The sequence below is a fragment of the Ovis aries genome, chromosome 10, assembly GCF_016772045.2.
Source record: "Ovis aries strain OAR_USU_Benz2616 breed Rambouillet chromosome 10, ARS-UI_Ramb_v3.0, whole genome shotgun sequence".
NCBI lineage: Eukaryota > Metazoa > Chordata > Mammalia > Artiodactyla > Bovidae > Ovis > Ovis aries.
Window position 1 is genome coordinate 70,226,844 of NC_056063.1, and position 20,984 is coordinate 70,247,827.

At 45.3% G+C, this 20,984-nt stretch overlaps 1 protein-coding gene across 4 annotated transcripts in view; it reads right to left on the reverse strand.

Annotated features, from left to right (window-relative positions):
* The window catches only part of LOC101106534 (ATP-binding cassette sub-family C member 4), a 187,861-nt gene that overhangs the window by 151,095 nt on the left and 15,782 nt on the right, over nt 1–20,984 (reverse strand). For 3 of the 4 annotated variants that reach the window (XM_042254988.2, XM_042254987.2, XM_027973709.3), the window contains exons 2-3: nt 2,182–2,292; nt 1,532–1,652 (exon numbers count right to left, since the gene is read on the reverse strand). In XM_042254988.2, coding sequence (XP_042110922.1) covers nt 1,532–1,652; nt 2,182–2,292 — 232 coding nt within the window. Of the gene's footprint in view, nt 1–1,531; nt 1,653–2,181; nt 2,293–20,984 lie in introns of those variants that run through there. The other variant, XM_042254989.2, reaches the window with a different exon arrangement.

Genomic DNA, 20,984 nt, shown 5'->3' on the forward strand with positions numbered 1-20,984 from the left:
GAACTTAAATCATCAGAATAGTCACAAGCTCATTCACTTGTAGCAAAGGCCAACCCACCTTTGGTCATCAAGAATTACACCTCCCAGGACCATCCAGTCACCTGGGAGCTGACAGATTCTCTGTCTCTCCAGTTGTGTGGGGTGGACTTTACCTATCCAACTGCCCACTGCCTGCAGTGCCCTTCAGTACAACACACCCTTTAAACAAGAGCCACGCCGCCCACCTGCCACCTGGCCCGTCACCTCACCCCAACACGATGGACTGAGGACAACTCACACCTTCTCCACCTAAAACGCTTCCACCCCTCCTGCCCTCACACACTCACAGGCCGCCCATGTCCCTAAGGCAGTGCCAAGGGACCACGGAGAGCACGAGCCACTCAGGGGGGTCTGCAGCAAACCCCCAGCAGGCTCAGCCAGAACAGGGGGCTGACGGCCCTGTGTCCCCAGGTGAACTGTCTCACTGGGGGATCTTGACCCAGGATCTTCAGGGTCACGGAAGTCACTGACCTAATGGCTTTCTACTCTGGTTTGCCCTGCATATCCCTTCCACCACCCTCTGCCAATGCCAGGGTACCAGAATCCCCCTTCAACCAGCAGACCAGCCCCACAGTCACGGACAGAAAAGAGCATGGAGGAGCATGGAGGGTGCACAGAATTCATGGTGAAGCTGGAGCTCCTCCCCACAGTCGGGATCTGACCTGGGTGACCGGGCCCATGGGGAGGGGGCACCCTCCTGGGGAAGAGGGTGCTCTTGGAAGCTCTGGCAGCTCCTGCCCAGATACAGGTCCCTGGGTTCTGTTCCACAGGAAGAGGAGAGGTGACAATCCCTTCTTAGGAAACCATTTATCGGTTGTGACCTGGGCAAGTTAATAATCATTTGCTGAGTGCCTGTAAAATGTCTTCTAAGCTCAAGGCTTCCCAAGTGGCTCAGTGGTAAAGAATCTGCCTGTAATGCAAGAGATGTGGGTTCGACTCCTGGGTCACGAAGATCCCCAGAGAAGGAAATGGCAACTCACTCTAGTACTCTTGCCTGGAGAATTCCATGGACACAGGCGCCTGGCGGGCTACTAGGCCAACGTTTCCCAAGGAGTCAGACATGACTCTGCAACTGAGTGCACACGCATGCATTCTGGGCTCAGATCCAAGTTTACTTCCTCAAAACCACAGGGTACACATTCTTTGAGGCTGTAGATCTTCTTTTGATCAAGGACCACTCTTAGCATTCATACTGAACACCAAGAACACTCTAACATGGCATAAAATTCTCCTTCTCAGTGTCATCCTTCCATAACACTGCTTTAATCAGTTAAAAGGAAAATAATAATCCCCGGAGGTCCAGTAGTTTAAGCATCTGTCCAGTAGTTTAAGCATCTGTCTATTCTAAAGATATATCAAGCACTGAGCGACATCACAGATAAGGTTTCATAAACACATTGTATCCTCTGACCTCTCTCCCCACAGGTATCATTCATCTCAGTACTGAACTACATACCCTGAAAAGCAATGCACTGTATGTAAAAGCTTTTACCTCAATTAATGTAAAAATTCCCAAAACTACATAGGATTTCCAGTAACACTTTATGATTGCTTTTGTTAAAGAAGGCTCCCGTGCATCTTTCTCAGCTTTCAAAACCTCTTGATCCCAGTACCTGCGATGAGAAACAAACAAAATAAAGAACAGGTGTCCACCATAGGGAAAATAGGGGAGGGGCAGAGTGGAAGATAAGCCTTTACCACAGGGCGCTCTGTGGCTGCCCCACGGATGCGGGCAAGTTGCTCACAGGGCTCCTGAAAGATGAGCGGCACAGACTGAAGCACCAGAAAAACACACCTTGAGGGGAGAGGCCCAGTCTTGGGAAACAAGTTCCTGCTAAGTTCTCAGCACCATGAGCAGCTCAAGAGGGCAGAACCCCTCCCCTCCAGGGACCCCACCTCCAGGGACAGAGATCGGCCTGCAGGGTCATTGACGGCAGGCTCCCTCATCGTCCACAAACGCACACGGGTCAGCCCTCCAACATGGGCGAAGCTCAGGGTCAGCCTGAGGGGGTGAGTGTGCAGTGTCAGGAGAGGAGGCTCAGAAGAACCCAGAGGAAGGCAAAGAGCCCCCACCCCACACACCTTCAGCCACACGTGGAAATTCTCACTGCCCCTCCCCTTCTCCCTGCTGCCTGTGCTCACCCTTGCAGCTCTTCTCCAAGGTGCTGGGAGCGATCTTCTGGAAGCACTGAGTACATGTCATCTTCTTCTAATCTCCGTTTGTGACCAATTTTAAACAAGGGGTTTAGCCACCTGTGAAAAATTAAGAGAAACAGAGAATGATATATATCCAAACTACACATCTTTGTCTAATCAGAATCCTACTCTGACAGGCTTTGTCGTTTGTTTCTAAAAAGACGTCTACAGAAATAGGTTCCCAGGTGGCTCAGAATCCACCTGCAATGAGGAAGACTCAGGTTTGATTCCTAGGTCGGGAAGATCCCCTGGAGAAGGGAATCCTGACAGAATACCCGCTCCAGTATTCTTGCCTGGAAAATTCCATGGACAGGAGTCTGATGGGCCACAGTCCATGAGCGGGCGGGGGGTGGGGGGGGGGTCGGTCACAAAAAGTCAGATGCAACTGAAAGAGTAACACTTTCACCTTCAGTTTTAAATATATAGAAATATGGGGAAAAACACAGACACATATATACAAAGTCCCTAACTCTACACGGTGATAGACCCTGGAAGCAATGACACACTGCTACCAAAAATCATTCAAGGCCCCAGATCTTGGTGTTTTGGTTTTTTAACATACATTATTACAATTTGTTCTTTTCTGATACGAACTTCTGAGGACAACTCTCAGCAACTTTCAAATATGTGCCACATTATTAGCAATAACAGTCACCATGTTGAATGTCTCCATGACTTATTTACACCTGAAGTTTGTGCCTCTTGGCCCCCCTCACCCAGACCTTTGCTTTTCAATATTCTTTCTAAGAGGAGCCAGGGTTCCCTGAAGCAATGGCTGATTCCAATGTTGCTGCAATAGGTACTGTGAGTCGCTCAGTCATGTCTGACTCTTTGTGAGCCCATAGACTATAGTTCACCAGGCTCCTCTGTCCATGGGATTCTCCAGGGAGAATACTGGGGTGGGTTGCCATTCCCTTCTCCAGGGAATCTTCCCAACCCAGGGATCAAACCTGAGTCACTTGCATTGGCAGGTGGATTCTTTACCACTGAGCCGCCATGGAAGTACTAAAATATTAGCAGCTGACAATATGTATCAGCAGCTGACAATTAGCTGTTTTTGATCCTAATGCAAGCGCCTGACATTATGCTTTAGAGACAACCACTTTGGAGACTTCAACAGGAATAAACACAGGCCACCTACACAACTAGATAAGGAGCCAGGCCACCCCACTCCTGAAGTTCCCTTTTTCAGAAAGCTCTGATTGACCTGCTAACAGACCATCTTATTTCTGGTTACCGACTGCTTATTTCTCCATTCCTGTACTTTAATTCTCACTCATGTCTTTAATTACCAGCAGATAGTGACTGGAATCCCCAGGTACCCAGCCATTGACCCCAACAAGGCAGAAGCACAGGTCCAGGTCCACTCATGATCCATCTCGCTCTCTCCCTAGGACCTTGCTGTGGCCCTAGGCACGCCATGTACCCTTCCAGGACATGCGCATAATAAACTTTGCCATTTCAAAGTTCCCTGATGGTCATAATCAAGAACCACAAGGACAAGTCCAGCCACAGCATGGGCCCCAGTGGGGAAAATGTCTGTGGGGGCTGCTTGAACGAGAATGGGCCCAGGTGTGCAGAGCCCCAGGCATTCCCAGCAACAGCATCACTATTGATAGGCTGAGACCAACAGGCATCGAAAATGTAAGATAAGCCAAGGACAACTTGCCTCATAAAATAAACAGCTCAAGGAATCCTAAGGATGTGTCCAAAGGACAAAGAAGCCAGCTTGAGGTACTCTTGCTAGCCAAATCTGGGATACTGGGATATTAGGTAAGTGTCAATGAGTGATAACCCATTAAATAATGAAAAAAATCCATGACTCTTTACTGCTTCATAAGAGAAGGGAAAGCCTGCATTCTAGAACAGAAACAAATATAGAGGGAACAATAGAGTCAGAAAATGGTCAATGGAAGTTAAAACTAGTGTTAAAGTTTAATGTGAATTATGATATTTACATAGTCTCAAATTATCCCCCTACAAATTACTTATTATTGATGGAAAAAAAACAGTAACTGTACAAAAGACTAAAAAACCTTATTCAAACCAATTATGCATCATTTAAATGATAATGATTAATATGCAAAGACAGCCAAAGATGAATATCATCTACTGCTTTTGACAGGGTAATGAAATTTCCAAAGCCAGATGATAATCACCCATGAAAGCAGAGACCACATTTCTCTTATTTATTTCGCTATTCCAAGAATAATACAGGTGAAGCGATGCTCAAGAATTCTTTTTGAATAAATGAAATGTCTTTGAATTATCAAAGAAGCCATAAGAAAGACTGAGCTTCAGGTGTTGCTCACCCTGGCCCCCTGGCATTTCTAATGAACCCCAGTGCAGGATTCCAGTCCCAGCAGTGGTCCTGAAGACCCCAGGTCTCAACTATGGCCTCACTCCACTTCATCCGCTCCGGTTAGCTTCTCCATAACCCTTAATATCTCTAGGTCTCAATATCCTTCCAAAACAAAGGTATAGTTCTGTGAGCATCACCACTACACAAGTTTGAAACATGCTTGGCCCTTTAACCTACAGTCATTCCCTACATGGAGAAGGCGATGGCACCCCAACTCCAGTACTCCTGCCTGGAAAATCCCATGGGTGGAGGAGCCTGGTAGGCTGCAGTCCATGGGGTAGCCAAGAGTCGGACGTGACTGAGCAACTTCACTTTCACTTTTCACTTTCATGCATTGGAGAAGGAAATGGCAACCCACTCCAGTGTTATTGCCTGGACAATCCCAGGGACGGGGGAGCCTGGTGGGCTGCTGTCTATGGCGTCACACAGAGTTGGATACGACTAAAGCGACTTAGCAGCAGCAGCATTCCCTACAGAAAATGCTCAGGGAATTAGCACTGGGACGTAACCCTGAAAGGCCCTCTTTAAAACTCTGCTTGCCAGGGGTAAGCGTCTCAACATCACTAATCGTCAGGGAAATGCAAATGAAAATTACAATGAGATGCTACCTCACATATATTAGGATGGCTATTAGAAGGAAAGGAGGGAAAGGTGGGAGGAGAGTGGAATATTATAATGGTTGGGAAGGATGTGGAGAAACTGGAACCCTTGCACGCTGCTGGTGGGAGTGTAAAATAGTGTGGTCACAAAGGACAAGTACTGCAGGATTCCACTGACAGGAAGAACTTAAATTCAGGGAGAAACCAAGAGGCCCGATGGTTGCCAAGGGCAGGATGGGAGTGGGTAGTTATTGTTTAATTACACAAGAATGTAGGATGAAGAGAGTTCTGGAAACTGCAAAACAATGTGAATGTATTTCACACTACTGAACCGTATGCTTTAAAATGGTCAAGATGGCAAAATTTTATGTTGCATGCATTTATCACAAGTTTGTTTAACGTAATGATACTGTATCACATTCTGGTTGCAGGAGCTTCAACTAGCCACAGAACTTCTCCACATCGGCCTCCAGCAAACGGGGATAACATCTGGAGATAACAACACTCACCTGGGCTGCTGAGGGATCAACTGAAATGGTCAGTGATGCTCTGAACACAACCAAGTCCGGTCAGACAAAGAACAGCCATCACGGCAACGCTCTTGAGTAATTCCCATGTAAGCCCCAGCAAAAAAGAGATGACAGTGCTCAACTAGGCAGATTTCTTTGCCCACAGTTCTTGATTTAAGGACCCTCACCAAGCCCTTTACCACCTCATATCTCAGAAAGCCAAGCCAAGCCCTCTGGGTACCATCAAGGGGTGAAGGTTTTCACTCCCATCACAAGGCGTGCTGACTAACAGGAGGCTACAGTATATGTCCCCACCTGAACAAAAGAGCTAGACAGGGAGACCTGAGTCAATTCACACCCTGACTCCAATTTATCACTGACAGCGTTCGCTCAACAATCCCGTCACTGCCAAGTAAGCTCTCCCTCCAAGCCAGTTCCTCCAAGAGTGGTCCTCCCCTGCAGGATACCCGTTCCTCCCCTCCCACCAACATCTCCACCCAGCAGCAGCATCTCCTCCTCACTGTCCCAGAGGGCACACCTCCTTCAGGGCAATGACTACTCACACACCGCATGGACTCTCCATGAGCCTCGCGTGCCACAGTGCCTGGCACAGACAACACTGGAACCCATCCAGAATGACATCAGAACACCCACGCTGCTGCTGAGCTATCTTCAAAACAGGTCATCACCCTGGCTTTCCCCGAGTGGCCCTCGGCCAAATCCAATTAGCCATACTTGAGTGGTAATGCTCAAGCTAGAACATTCTCTCCTTTCTTCTTTCAGTTCAGTTCCTCAGTCGTGTGCAACTCTTTGGGACCCCATGGACCGCAGCATGTCAGGCCTCTCTGTCCATCACCAACTCCCAGAGTTTACTCAAACTCATGTCCATTGAGTCAGCCATCCAACCATCTCTTCCTCTGTCGTCCCCTTCTCCTCCCACTTTAAATCTTTCCCAGCATCAGGGTCTTTTCAAATGGGTCAGTTCTTCACATAAGGTAACCAAAGAATTGGAGTTTCAGCTTCAACATCAGTCCTTCCAATGAACATTCAGGACTGTTTTCCTTTAGGATGGACTGATTGGATCTCCTTGCAGTCCAAAGGACTCTCAAGAGTCTTCTCCAAAATCACAGTTCAAAAGCATCAATTCTTCAGCACTCAGCTTTCTTTATAGTCCAACTCTCACATCCATACATGGCTACTGGAAAAACCATAGCTTTGACTAGAAGGACCTTTGTTGGAAAAGTAATGTCTCTGCTTTTCAATGTGCTATCTAGGTTGCTCACAACTTTTCTTCCAAGGAGTAACCATCTTTTAATTGCATGGCTGCAGTCACCATCTGCAGTGATTTTGGAGCCCCCCAAAATAAAGTCTATCACTGTTTCCACTGTTTCCCGATTTATTTGCCATTAAGTGATGGGACCAGATGCCATGATCTTAGTTTTCTGAATGTTGAGCTCTAAACCAACTTTTTCACTCTCCTCTTCCACTTTCAAGAGACTCTCTTTCGTCTTTAACTTTCCTCATTTCCTAAAACTCGCTCAGAATCCATTTTCTCATCCTTGCACTATCTAAGTGATAGTACAGGCTGCGTACCCTCCCGCCCCAAGGTTCTCCAGTTCCCTGCACACCCTCTGTCCTGGGGCCCACCAGGGTCCTCCCAGCTCGTGAGGCTGGCAAAACCTTCTTGCCTCAGAGCTTATTTCATCCCTGGCCTTCTTGTCTCCCTTTTCTTGCCACTGGCTAATCCATGCCTTTCGCATCTTCGTAGTGTCCTTTGTCTTATCACCACATACCTTCCCATCACTTTTTCCCACACTACAACCAACACCGAGAATCTACAACTATCGTGCATGGGTAACTACCCTAATCCCCTTCTCAAAAAAAAAAATATATATATATACATATATATATATATATATATCTTTTTTGACACATTTGGACACAATTCAGTTAACACTGAGAATAAAACAAGGAATCACGAGTAAAATATTACTCACGCTGGCCACCTCCCAAGGTTTTGAAGGGCTTAAAACAGTCCTGGTTGGAACTAACAAGTAAGGGACCTCACATCCAGCAGGTGATCAACCTTATCTACTTAGTGCAGCATGAAAGGCCACCACTAGACACAGGACTCCCGTCATCACCAAAGTCCCCCTGAGCTCCTGAGTGCCTGGTGCTGACTTACCTCTGAATATCAGGCTTTCAGGGCCTGTTCCAATCAAGCGCTCCCTTCCAAACTATTCAACTTCTCCCCCTCATGAGGAATGACAGAGCTTTGGTTCCAAGTTCCAGGTATCCCCGCTGACAGTAGGGAGTATGACTGCCTACCCAAGCAAGCCTTTGATGGCTCTTCATTGGGATTTGAGAAACCACAAAGCATAGGAAAGAAACTACCTTACTTAGGTCAAAGAACCATTCCAGAAGCTGAATTAAATATATATGAACATGAAGTCACATTTTCTTAGTTAAAAGAACCCGCCTCACCCAAGGGTACAGAACTGAGAGCCATCTTGATGCTTTTCACAGATTGCTCAAAGTATATCCATCTGTAGGAAATAAACATTGGTGCATTTAGCTTAACGTAGGCTCATAGAGCTCGCGAAGCTGCACCTCGGGCTTCATCAGTGCTCTGGGTCTGCCCATGCTATGGGCACATTTCCGCTGATATTTTCTATTCTACCCTACTTCATTACAAAAGAAATGCCAGGTGGTATACCTATAATGACAGAAGCATTACTCACAGTATCCAAAAGGTGAAAGTGACCCCAGAGGACAATGATGAAAGAATGTACCAAAACGTGGTACACATTTTGTGGTACGTGACACACGTACATTAGAGTATTGTTTTGTTCATTAGTAGCCACGTCGTATCTGACTCCTTTGCTACCTCCTGGACTGCAGCCTGCCAGGCTCCTCTGTCCATGGGATTTCCCATGCAAGAATACTGGAGTGGGTTGCCATCTCCTTCTCCAGGGGATCTTCCTGACCCAGGGATCGAACCTAGGTCGCCTGCATCGGCAGGTGTGGATTCTTTACCACTGAGCCACCAGGGAAGCCCATGTTGGAATATTCCAGAGCCTTGAAAAAAGGAAATTCTGACACAGGCTACAACATAGTTGAAACTTGAGGATATTATGCTAAGTGAAATAAGCCATCACACTGAGAACACCGTATGATTCAACTTATATGCCGTATCCAAAAGAGTCAAAATGAGAGAGACAGCAGGAATGGTGACCACCAGGGGGTCAGGCGAGGGGAATGAGTAGTTGCAGTAATAGGTACATTCCATCGTTACCAATGAAAAGAATCCTGTGGACGTTGATGACAGTTGCACAGGGGTGAAACATCATTGCTGCCACTCAAGGGTACACTTGAAAATGGTTACAGTGGTACATATCATGTTGTATATCTTACCACAAATTTTTTAAATTGTTTTTTAAAAGAAGGAAATACCAATTGAAACTGATTAATTTCCAGCTGCACTAATTAATGGGTTGCAATGTTATGTCTGAACAACACTGGTGTGGACAGCTGTCCGCTGTGCGCACAACGCCCTTAGGGCCACCATCTGCACAACAGACTGGGGCTCCCTCGAGGGCAGACGGCCTCACAGACGTTTCACATACTCCGTGACCAGCACAGCCCCTGGGACGCAGTGAAGCTCAGTGAACAGTGAGCCACATGGTAACCTCCTCTGAGGGCTTTCGTCCCTCCCCAGCTCACACTAGGCGGCCACTCCGGGTCAGCTGTTTCCCAGAGTGAGAAGGAAGTGACATGTAAAAGAAGCCAAGTACTTAAACTATAAAGGGCAATGCCCCTCTGGGCGGGCCCACACTCTCAAGAGGGTTCATGGATGCCCTAGGAGTACACAAAACCCCAGAAACACTGGCACATCTTCCCAGAAATTACTTGTGGAGCATTGAAAAAAAAAAAAAAAAGAAAACCAGACAGGGTGCTCAGGGCTGGTGCACTGGGATGACCCTGAGGGATGGGGTGGGGAGGGTGGTGGAAGGGGGGTTCAGGATGGGGAACACATGCACACCCGTGGTGGATTCATGTCAGTGTATGGCAAAAACCACTACAATACTGCAAAGTAATTAGCCTCCTATTAAAATAAATAAATTTTAAAAAATAATTTTAAAAAATAAAGAAAGAAAGAAAACCAATACTGAATGAAAGGAAAGATTAGCAAAGGTCATGCTATGACCTTTATAGGTTTTCACCACCCCACCTTGCTCAGTGCCCAGCCCCGTCATGCAGCGTTCCAGCCACGCTGACCTGTTGTGTTTTCAAGAGCCCGCCTGGCTCCTGACTGCTGGGCCCTTTCCTGGGAATAGACTTTTTTTATTCATTTTCCCCATGATTACTTAACACCTTTTCTTTCCCAGGTCTCAGGCCAATTGCTGCCTCCACAGAAAGGCCTGGACTGCCTTGACTACAAAAGCAGATCCAGCTTTTCTATTTCCTTCTTCCAGCTTTCTTTTTACCATTTACTGCAATCTATTTGTTGTTGAGAGAAAAGAATAACGCACTTATTTATTTTGTCCCTCTCCTCGCTGGAATAAGAGCTCCACGAGGGCAGGACCCAGTCGAAGCCTGGCAATTCACTAGGCCTGGCACTGAGTGGGTCACTCAGAACTCGGCAGAGTAAATGAATGGATGACCCTCTGGTGGAGAAACTGCGGCGAAGAGCACTCACACACGCTGTCTACATCTCTTGATGAGAGAGGCCTCAGGTCTGCTGAGGCCAGTTTAACCATTCACGTGCCCTCAACCCACTCAAGTAAGTCATTTATTGTTGAACAAATTATGCATTTTAAAGCACTTTCAGCTGTGGCGAATTATTAACCACTGGTTAATGTTCCCTGCAGCTTCTGCCAGCCCTGATTACTGGAGGCTTTTGTGGCCCAACCTGGGCAGGGCTGGTGAGGCAGAGGGGCTACAGAAATAGGGAGACCTGGGTCAGCAAGTCCAAGAGCAAGGGCTGGAGTGAGGGACAGGTGAGAGGCATGCAGAAAGATCTTACAGTAAGACGCTGGTGGCTCAGGGGGTAAAGAATCCAACAGCAATGCTGGAGACCTTGGTTCGATCCCTGTGTCAGGAAGATCCCCAAAGGAGGAAATGGCAACCCACTCCAGTATTCTTGCCTGGCAAATCCCATGGACACAGGAGGCTAGTCCATGGGTTTGCAAGAGTCAAACACAACTAGCCAGCTAAACCAACCACCTCACTAGAACCATTTCCTCTAAGGCAGGAGTTCTCCAGCTCAGCAATGCTGACATCTCAGGTTCTTTGTTGTGGGAGGCATTTCTGTGCTTTGTAAGAGGGTGAGCACTATCCCAGGGCTATTTCCTCCAGATGCCAGTAGTATCTCCTCACCCCAAACTGTGACACCTACAGTGACAAGGCCTGGGTAGCAAAATCTGGATCAGAATGACTGCTCCAGCCTGTCTTTCTGGAAAAGGGGTACAACTTTTCTTCAAAGGTTGGCCCCAGGGAGTAGCCACAGAAAGTAGCCACAGGATACTGGCAGGAGGCCCTTAGCCAACAAATCAAGGATTATGATATAAACACATCACTATTAGTGGTGGCTCAGATGATAAAGAATCAGCCTGCAATGAAGGAGACGAGTTCGATCCCAGGGTAGGGAAGATCCTCTGGAGAAGGAAATTGCAACCCACTCCAGTATTCTTGCCTGGAAAATTCCATGGACAGAGGAGCCTGGTGGGCTACAGTCCATAGGGTTGCAAAAAGTCGGACACAACTGAGCAACTAACACTTTTCAATTGTCCTCCAGCAGTTAAGCCTGGGGAACAAGGGATCAACATTAACGTATCATTAAGATATGAAGTGGCAAGTGAGGTTTTGAGCTATGCACACAGGATCTGCTTCTTGGCTTTTGCAGTAGGGATAAAAGGATCATTCCCCCAGCTTAAGCATCTTCTGTACAGAACAGGTTCTCAAACTGTGGTCCCCAGCGCAGCAAGATTAGCGTCCTGTAACTCTTCATTAGAAAAACAAATTCTCAGTCCCAATTATGACCTACGCTGAGTAAGCCTCAGCTATCCATACTATACCAAGCCTTCCAGATGATGCTGATGCTGGCTCAAGTTTGAGACCCTGCCATAGAGTGTGCTTTGACACACTTCTGGTATTTATACCAACAGTCCCAACCACAGTGAAGTGAAAATCGCAAGCTCAGACTGGATTATTTTTAAATAAAGACCAACAGGTATCCAGAGCCCCATCCCAAATGAATGAATCAGAGTGAGCCAAGATGGAACTCAACGGGTGGTCTTCTCAAAGACTCCACTGGACAGTTCCAGTCATCAGCCAGGTCTGGGAACCATTTGCTAGAGGGAGGTTAGGGAATATTTCCAGGAGAACAAAGCTTGAGTCGAGTCCAGAAGAATCACTTGGCATTCACTAAGGAGACAAGAGGACAAGGAAAGAAGCTTTCCAGAAAAATAAAACCCACGAGAAGTATTTGCATGGAGTATAACAGGATGAAGGGAGGTGAGGTCATTACTGCTCTTTTGGCTTCAACCAATAACAAATCTGAGGTTCTATGGGGTTTTGGGGTTTTGTGGTTTTTTTTTAACCACACTGCATGGCATGTGGGATAGATAGCTTAGCTCCCTGACCAGAGACCACACCCATGGCCCCTGCATTTGAAGCTTCGTGTCTTAACCAATGGACTGCCACAGAAGTCCCCTCTGTGTATGCATGCTACATCGCTTCAGTTGTTTATGATTCTGTGTGACCCTGTGTACTGTCACCTGCCAGACTCCTCTGTCTACGGGATTCCCCAGGCAAGAATACTGGATTGGATTGCCATGCCCTTCTCCAGGAAATCTTCCCTACCCAAGAATAGAACTCAGGTCTCTTGCACTGCAGACAGATTCCTTACCAGCTGAGCCACAAGGAAAAGTAACAGGAAATTGTGGAATCTTTTAAGCCATTTTGTAGCCATTTTGTAGACTCTCCTTGCTTTTGAAGGCATTGAATCTGAAATATTAAGTAGGTGTGACCAATGCAATTACTTCATTAATTCATGTAGCTTCACTGAAATAAGTTAGATTCAACTTTACTCTCCTCTAGTAACACTAATCCTGGTTGCCCTCTGCTTGGTCCTAATTCTGGAGCTCTACCAGACTGCCATAGAGATAACCCAGGTGAATCAACAATCAGTTTAAAATTCAACATCCTATTACTAGTTAACCCTAGGAAGTCAAATCTATTAAAAAACACTGCAGCTTATTTTATTAACCTATGTAATATAAACTGAAATAGTAACTCTATATCAAATTAATTTCTTTTTTTAAACATTAGTTTGGTTGTAGTGGGTCTTCTTTGCTACACACCGGCTTTCCCTAGTTGTGGCCGGCGGGGGCTGCTTTTCACTGCGTACCTGGGCCTCTCTGGTTGACACAGCACAGGCTTCAGGCACATGGTTTCAGTAGCTGCCACACTGGCTCAGGAGTTGTGGCACAATGAGCCTCGTTGCTCCACGGCATGTAGATGGAATCGTCTCAAACCAGGGATCGAACCCATGTCCCCAACACTGGCAGACAGATTCTTAACTGCTGGACCACCAGAAGCCCTCAAATTAATTCTTAATTAAATTCCTTAAGATCAGCATGCCAGTGATATGTTAAAAACTCTGTAATATATGTTCTATATAATAATGTATAAAAAACTATATCCATGAGCAACTCTGCTCACCAGCAAAAGACACATTATGTTCATCCTCATTAAAACAAAATGTAATAGATGGCTCATTGAACTGTTAGTAATGATGCAAACAGCTAACAAAAGAGGGGAAAAACACAGGTAGAGAAGTAACAAATACACATAGTTTTACAAGAGTAAAAAGTCCAACTTTCTACTTTTTCAATTTTTTACTTTCTACTTTTTCAATGACTGAAGACGATACTATTATATCAGGGTTGTAGGATAGACCAAAAAAAAAAAAATCAACTGCATTACTATATTCTAATGACATTGCAGAGGGGAGTGGCTTCAGCTGATAAATTATTTAATACATGCAGAAACCTGGCAAGCACCATCTTAATCAAGTGACAAAAGTTACCATCCAGAAATGAGGCAAGTGGATAGCAGCCTATACGGGTAAACCGGTTATGTGTGCAGTCAGAGGGATATTACAGGAAAGCATCAAATCACAAAGAAGGCGAGAGAATGAGGTACAAAGCATAAACAACCAGAAAGCAATTAACCAACTAGCAACAGTAAGCCCACATCTATAAATAATTCCTATAAATGTAAATAGACTAAATTCTCCAATCAAAAGGCAGAGTATCTGAATGGATAAAAAACAAGACCCCTCCTTATGTTGTCTGTAGAAGAGTCACTGCAGCTTACACAACCTAAAAATGTAAGAATGGAAAAAGATATTTTATGCAAACAGAAACAAAAAAAAGCAGAGTAGCTATACTTATATCAAACAAACAAAAAACTTGATTAAAAAACAGGTGAAGGATCTGAATAGACATTTTTTCCAAAGAAAGTAAAAAGATGGCCAACAGACCCATGAAAAGATGCTTAATATCACCTATCACTAGGAAAATACAAATCAAAACCACCTTGAGACATCACCTCACACTGGTTAGAATGGCTGTCACCAAAACAGACGAGAAGTGTTAGAGTCTATATAAAGAAAAGGGAACCCTCATACACCGTTGGTGGGAATGTACGCTGGTGTAGCCACTATGGAAAATAGTATGCAGGTTCCGCAAAAAGTCAAAAATAGAGAACTACCATACAGGCCAGCAATTCTACTTTGGGGTAAACATCCAAAGAAATGAAATCTTTATCTCAAAGAGATACCTGTACTCCCATGCTCACTACAGCATTAGCCACAACACTCAAGGCAAGGAAACAACCTACACGTCCAGTGACAAATGAATGGATAAAGAAACTGTGACACTAATATACATGTATAGGCAGGCATGCATATGTGCGCACACATACACACACTCCAACACACATAAAAACAATGGAATATTATTCAGCCTTTAAAAAAGGAATCCTGTTATTTGTGACAACATGGATGTACCTAGCAGGCATTATGTTTTCTTTGTGAAATAAGTCAGAGAAAGACAAATACTGCAGGCAGAATCTTTTTTTTAAGTCAAACTTAAAGAAACAAAAGAAAAGTGGTGGCCAGGGGCTTGGAGGAAGGCTGGGCATAAAAAGGGAAAGCTGGTAAAAGTATACATACTTTCAAGTTCTAGGATGAATAAGGTCTGAGAGTCTAATATAAAACATGGTGAATACAGTTGCTAACAGTGGATTGTACAACTGAAATTTGCTAAGAAAGTAGAAATAACATGTTTTCACCCAAAAAAGGTAACCATGGGGTGATGAATGTATCAATATTAGTTAACTTGGTGGAATCTTTCCACCTTGCATACATTTATCAACTCAAACTGTAAAGCAAATATCTTACAATTTTGTCAAGTTACTTCAATAAAGCTGAAAAGAAAAAAAAAAAAAGACTGTGACTGCTACTTGTCCTCATTCCTCTAAGTCCATGGAATTTTCCAAGTAACATTAGCGTAAACTCCGATGATTTTTGCTAACAAGGTGACTCATGCCTGGGCCCCTAAAGGTTATGCTAACAGATGACTCAAGATAAGGGCTCGCCATACCAGCAAGACCAACCATGGGACTAGAAGGCAGCACCTGTGAGTCACATGCTTTCAGTCTGACCTTCATAGAGGGGGTCTGAAGACAAGATCAATCACATAGCCAGTGGTCCATTTCGTGATGCATACATAATGAGTCCCCAATAGAAACTCTGGATTCCAAATCTCGGAGGCGATTTCCTGGTTGGCCATACTCTAAGTATCATGACACACTGATGTGCTGGGAGGGTGACACGACCTGTTTCCACTGGGGTAAGACAAGGAAGCCTAGAGACTGGGACCCTCTCAAACCTCAGCCTTCCAATTCAAATCTGTTTGCCATAACACAACAGTATTCGGTTGTTTCGATGAATGAATGAAAAGGAGGGGGTGGTGGGAACCCCTAAATTTGTAGCCAGTTGGTCAAAAGTGAGGGTGTCCTGGGGACCTTGGGACTGAGAGCTGGTTTCTGATGAGAGGGCAGTCTTGTGGAGGACCATGCCCTTCACTTGCGAGGCTTGGGTCGGCTCCACGGAGTTGGGGCCAGACTTCAGCATAAGGGGGACTCTTCCCTGGAGCTTACGATCCCACATTATCAGCTCACACCTCAAGAAACGTTCTGCTGGCCAAGAGGTCCGCTTACCAACTGGCTCCCCCTGCTTTGACCACCTCTTTCTCCCACAACCTCCCTGTCCTTCCCTCAGCTGATACACAACTGTAGGCCTAGACCTATTTCTGTCACTATGAACACTTCTGCCAACTCTGAAGGAAGACACTAGGAATGTTTTAAGAGCTCCCTCCTCTTGCCTGGTGTTCACAGGCTCTAGGATAGACTTCCCACATTTTAATCTACAATGAAATCACCTGAGAAGCTTCTTCAAAATAAACACAGACCCCATTCACTGGGGTCCCGACTCCCCAGATCTGGGGTGGAGACGAAGAATCTGCGTTTTAAGCAAGCATTCCTCATGGATTTGGTCATGAACCACACGGAGAACTGTCTTTCTAGGAAAGATTGGTGGTGGTAAACGATTATTAGATCATAGGAGGTGAGAGCTAGAACCCTCTTTGGAAAAACCTAGTGCAGTCCAAGAGCCCCAGAGAGGGAAACAGGCCCAAGATGCCAAGGTCAGTTAAATGACTGACTAGAAGCAAAAACTCATGCTTTGAGGCACCTGGCCTGAGGAAGCTTACAATGGGTTAAGTCAAAGATCTCTCCCTCACCTTAGAATCTACCTGTGGTGGATGCCTGAGGAAAGGATGGGCAGAGGATTCAAAATACTGCCTAGCAGACCAGCTACTGAAAGGGGATGCACAGGGCTCCGTCACTGGTGACCCCTCATGTCTACCAGTCCGACCACCACTGACCACTAGCTCAGGAGTGAAAGAGGTCTAAGCCTCCACACAGCGGTGGAAATGGACATCAGTAACTGGCAGGAGGTAGGAGAAAAGCTTTCGAGGAACGAATTCCAAGCACCTGGGGCCACACTAGTGAGAAGAAGGTAGGACTTCAGTCAGGAGTCACAAACTGGGACCTGCCTCACTGCTAAGGAGCCCCACTTACTGAGTCGCTCAGTCGTGTCCGACTCCTTGTGACCCCATGGACTGCAGCCCGCAAGGCTCCTGTCCATGGGATTTCCCAGGCAAGAATACTGGAGTGGGTTGTCACTTCTGTCTCCAGGGGATCTTCCTGACCCAGAGATGGAGTCCCCAGGGGTCATCTCCTGCAATGGCAGGCAGATCCTTTACCACTGAGCCAACAGGGAAGCCCAAGGGGCCACGACAGAGAGAGCAACAGTCAACCTGTTCAGCAAACCCAACAGTAATCGGTGCTGGGGAAACATCAGCCTTGCTGGGAATCAGAATAATTCGAAGGTACCATGCCAGACCCAATTTTATTTTTCCCTCCAAAGTCAACATAGACCTAATTACAAGATTGGCATATTTCAAATTGATCCAATTTTTCTTTAAAACCACCCAGATAGGTTTCATTAAAATTATTAATACAAAGCCAGTGTATCCTTTGCCTCAGACATTTAACTTTTAGACATTACTCCACAGAGCTAAGCTCTGAAGCCTGGGAGAGAAGGCCAGCACTTTCCCTCCCCAGTGCAGACCAGCACCTGGGGGCGGAGATATGTATTTTCATCTGTAGTTTCAGGATGAATGGGTTATATGGTTCAGCATTAAAGAATCAGTCCAGATATGATGACTATACTGGAAATATTTCCTTAGAAAGTAGCCAAATTGCAAGTGCCCCACAACAGATATATTGCTAAAATATGTTAACATGCTAGAATATTTTAGAGCTATCTTAAAAACACAGGATCTGTGTTAGTTACCAAAAGGTGTTGCTGTATTAAATTATACTGCATTCCAAAAAGAAGCAGAATGTGAACCCATAGCATGCAGACTAATTAAAACTCAAAAACAAAAGCAAAAAAATATACATTACAGATACATTGATGAAAAGTTTAAAGAAATATAGGCTCTGAAGAGTTTGAAGCTGATTTTTCTTTTTGAGGAAAAGGGAAGGGCTTGTGACTGGAATAGAATACTGGAGGGTAGGAAGTGGAGCTGGCAGAACCTTCTTTCATGATCTGGTTAACTTACAAGGTATTAGGTTTACAATAATTCTCTAAAGCTATGGCTTCGTTTTTATAATATTCTGTGCCTGTTGTATGACACAGAGCAAAAACAAAAATGTGAAGTGAGATGATATACAATGTGATAACGTAGCAGGTCTGTATGAGTGTATATAATCATATTGACCCTTTCCTACAAAGACTTGTAGGAAAAAACAAATGTGTACAAAGACTTATTAAGAAAAGTAGGTTACAGGGCTCTTCCTTTAAAAAGGAAAAGAAACAGCAACGGTAGGTGTACCATTTGTATTCCGTATACCATCTATATTAGTTTTCTAGAGCTGCTACAACAAACGCCACAGACTATGTGACTTAAAATTATGGAAGCTGCTCACAGTTCTGGAGGCTAAAAGTCCAAGGCACTGGCCGAGTTGGTGTCCTCAGAGGTCTCTCCCCTTGGTTTACAGACGGCCACTCCCTGTGCATCTTCACAGGCCCTTTTCCTCTGTGCGTATTCATCACTAGCGCCCAATAGTTGTCTTCTTACAAGGACACCAGTGATACTGGATTAGCGCCCACACTAGCATCTTAATTTTCACCTAATCACCTCTTTGAAGGCCCAATGTCCAAACAACAGTCACTTTCTGAGGTCCTGGGCACTAGGGTTTCAACACATAAGTTTTACAGGGACACAATGCAACCCATAACAGCATTCTTTATTCATCAGACTTGCCAAAAAAAAAAAAAAAAAAAGACAGTTCATGTTTAGGACAGGAAGTGAGTCAGAAGTGAGTTGAATCAAGATTTGCCATGAGGCGGTCTCCTTGCTGACACTCACAGACGGGTGCTCCCTCTGCTTTGTATATATGCTTGCCATTTTCCATCATGACAGGGAAGAGAAGACTAGGGGGAAATCCACATCTTACATCAGTCGTAGATGTTGGGTTATTTCCTCTATGAAAGTGAGTCACCCAACAATAATATTGATGTTATATGAGCTTAGAAATAAAATTAATCTTTTCCTCTCATCAGCAATGAGCATAATTTTAAAAAAATCTTTTAGTATGAGTTAAGAAAAAAAATAATAGGAGTAACAAAAAGAAAGCTGGGCATAATGTTTACAGCTGAACTCCATCCACAGCGTAGCTCAGCTAATCCACTGCTTTGCCCATTTCTGAGTCTGATCCTTCCTTTACTTACTCCTGGTTACAGGGTCTGACTCTTTCCCAAGCCCCCTGCAGCTAGGTGAGACCATGTGATGGGGGAGATAAAAGGGCTGTGTGTGACTGACACATAGGACACAGACCTTAAAACCATGAGCACACCTCCACGCTCTCCTCTTCCATGCTCTCCTCTTCCACCCTCAGAACCTGCTTCAATGAAGCAGAAGACAAGAGGAGCCTGGCCTAGTCCCATGGATTTGAATCACCTGGAAACCTTGGTCAAATACAGATTCTGATTCATTAAGCCTGTGGCAGGACCTGAGAATACATTTTGCCCAAGCTCCAGGTGACGGCAATGCTGCTGGTCTGCGGAGCCACCCACCGGAGAGGTTCTCCTTTCTGATGCCTCAGAGATGGCAGTCCAATGATGAGCAGTAAAAGACACGCCAAAATAGACCCAACCAGAAATAGCCAGCTGGCCTTTCTCTCCTGACCCATGACAGAATTTAACTCAGCCCTATGATTAATTCTGGTCTCAAAGTGCAGCTAGCAAGTGAATTCAGAGACAGCTGCAGACAGATTGCTTTAGAATGTGCAATGTGATAGCAGTTGGCTGGGTTCTACTAAAAACAGTATCTGCCACCCTGAGTCAGAGGACAGGGCTATCAACAGTGAGATCTCCAGAGCACACAACACCAACAGCTGACCAAGGAGAGGACAAAAGGGGCACACACGGGCCCCACCAGCCATGCCAGTCTCGCACAGAAGTCCATGTGGAAGTTGTTTACTCTCTGAGACCACAGCTATCGTTAACAGACTGTCTGTCTGTATAAAACCTGGGCAAATATTTGCATCACCTCAGCCCTAGACATCCTAGCAGTCCGGGGTTTATAAGACCTGAATATAAATATCACCTTGTTTGTCCAAAATTTTGCAAGAGGCAGATGAGAACTTAGCAATAACTCCCACGATAGCTCCAGTTTGCAATGGAACTTCTTTGAGGTTTAAGGTGAAGCTTACTTAACTTCATGTTCCTTTGCAACATGTTCCTTTGCAACAGACATTAGGCCTAAGAGAAAGAGGGCACAGGACATGACATGGCTTTGCATGAAACCAGAAGAAGGGAACAGGATTCCCTCAACCTAAAATCACCATTAAACCAAAGCCTGGGTAATATTCAGGAAGCTCCAATGCTTTCCCTCAGCTTTCCCCAAGAACTCTCATCGCAAGCCTCTGCTCACGAAGTCTAAAAAAAAAGCCATCTGAGTTGGCATTCATGGGTGTGTAGGTACACGCACGCTCAGTCACTTAGTCAGGTCCAACTCTTTGCGACCCCATGGACTGTGTGTAGCCCACCAGACTCCTCTGTCCATGGGATTCTCCAGGCAAGAATACTGGAGTCGGTTTCCATGTCCTCCTTCAGGGGATCTTCCCGACCCAGGAATCAAACCTGTGTCTCCTGCATTTGCAGGCAGAGATGCTTTACTACTCACTCAGCTACCTGGGAAGCCCAAATTGGAATGCATGAGAAATCTAAATTATTGGATGACCTCAAAGAGGTGCAGAGTGCTTAATATCAGGGACCTGAGACAACATCTCACACTGTTCGTGTACTTAGGAAAAACCTCCTGCTATTGGATTTGCCACAAATTTCAGCTAAATAAGAAATCTAAATGAATCCTCTCTACTTTCAGTGAAGGTTCAAGCCCCACGAGGCCACAAGCTGTCTTTACTGTTTTCATTTCCCCAAATCCCCTAATACATATTGCAAAGTCTATTCTGGGCAGAACTAAATTCTTGCACAAAATACTTAACACAAAAACAAACCTATGCCTCATATGTGACCCCACTGATCTTATGTCACCCAAAAGGAGAAGAAAAACA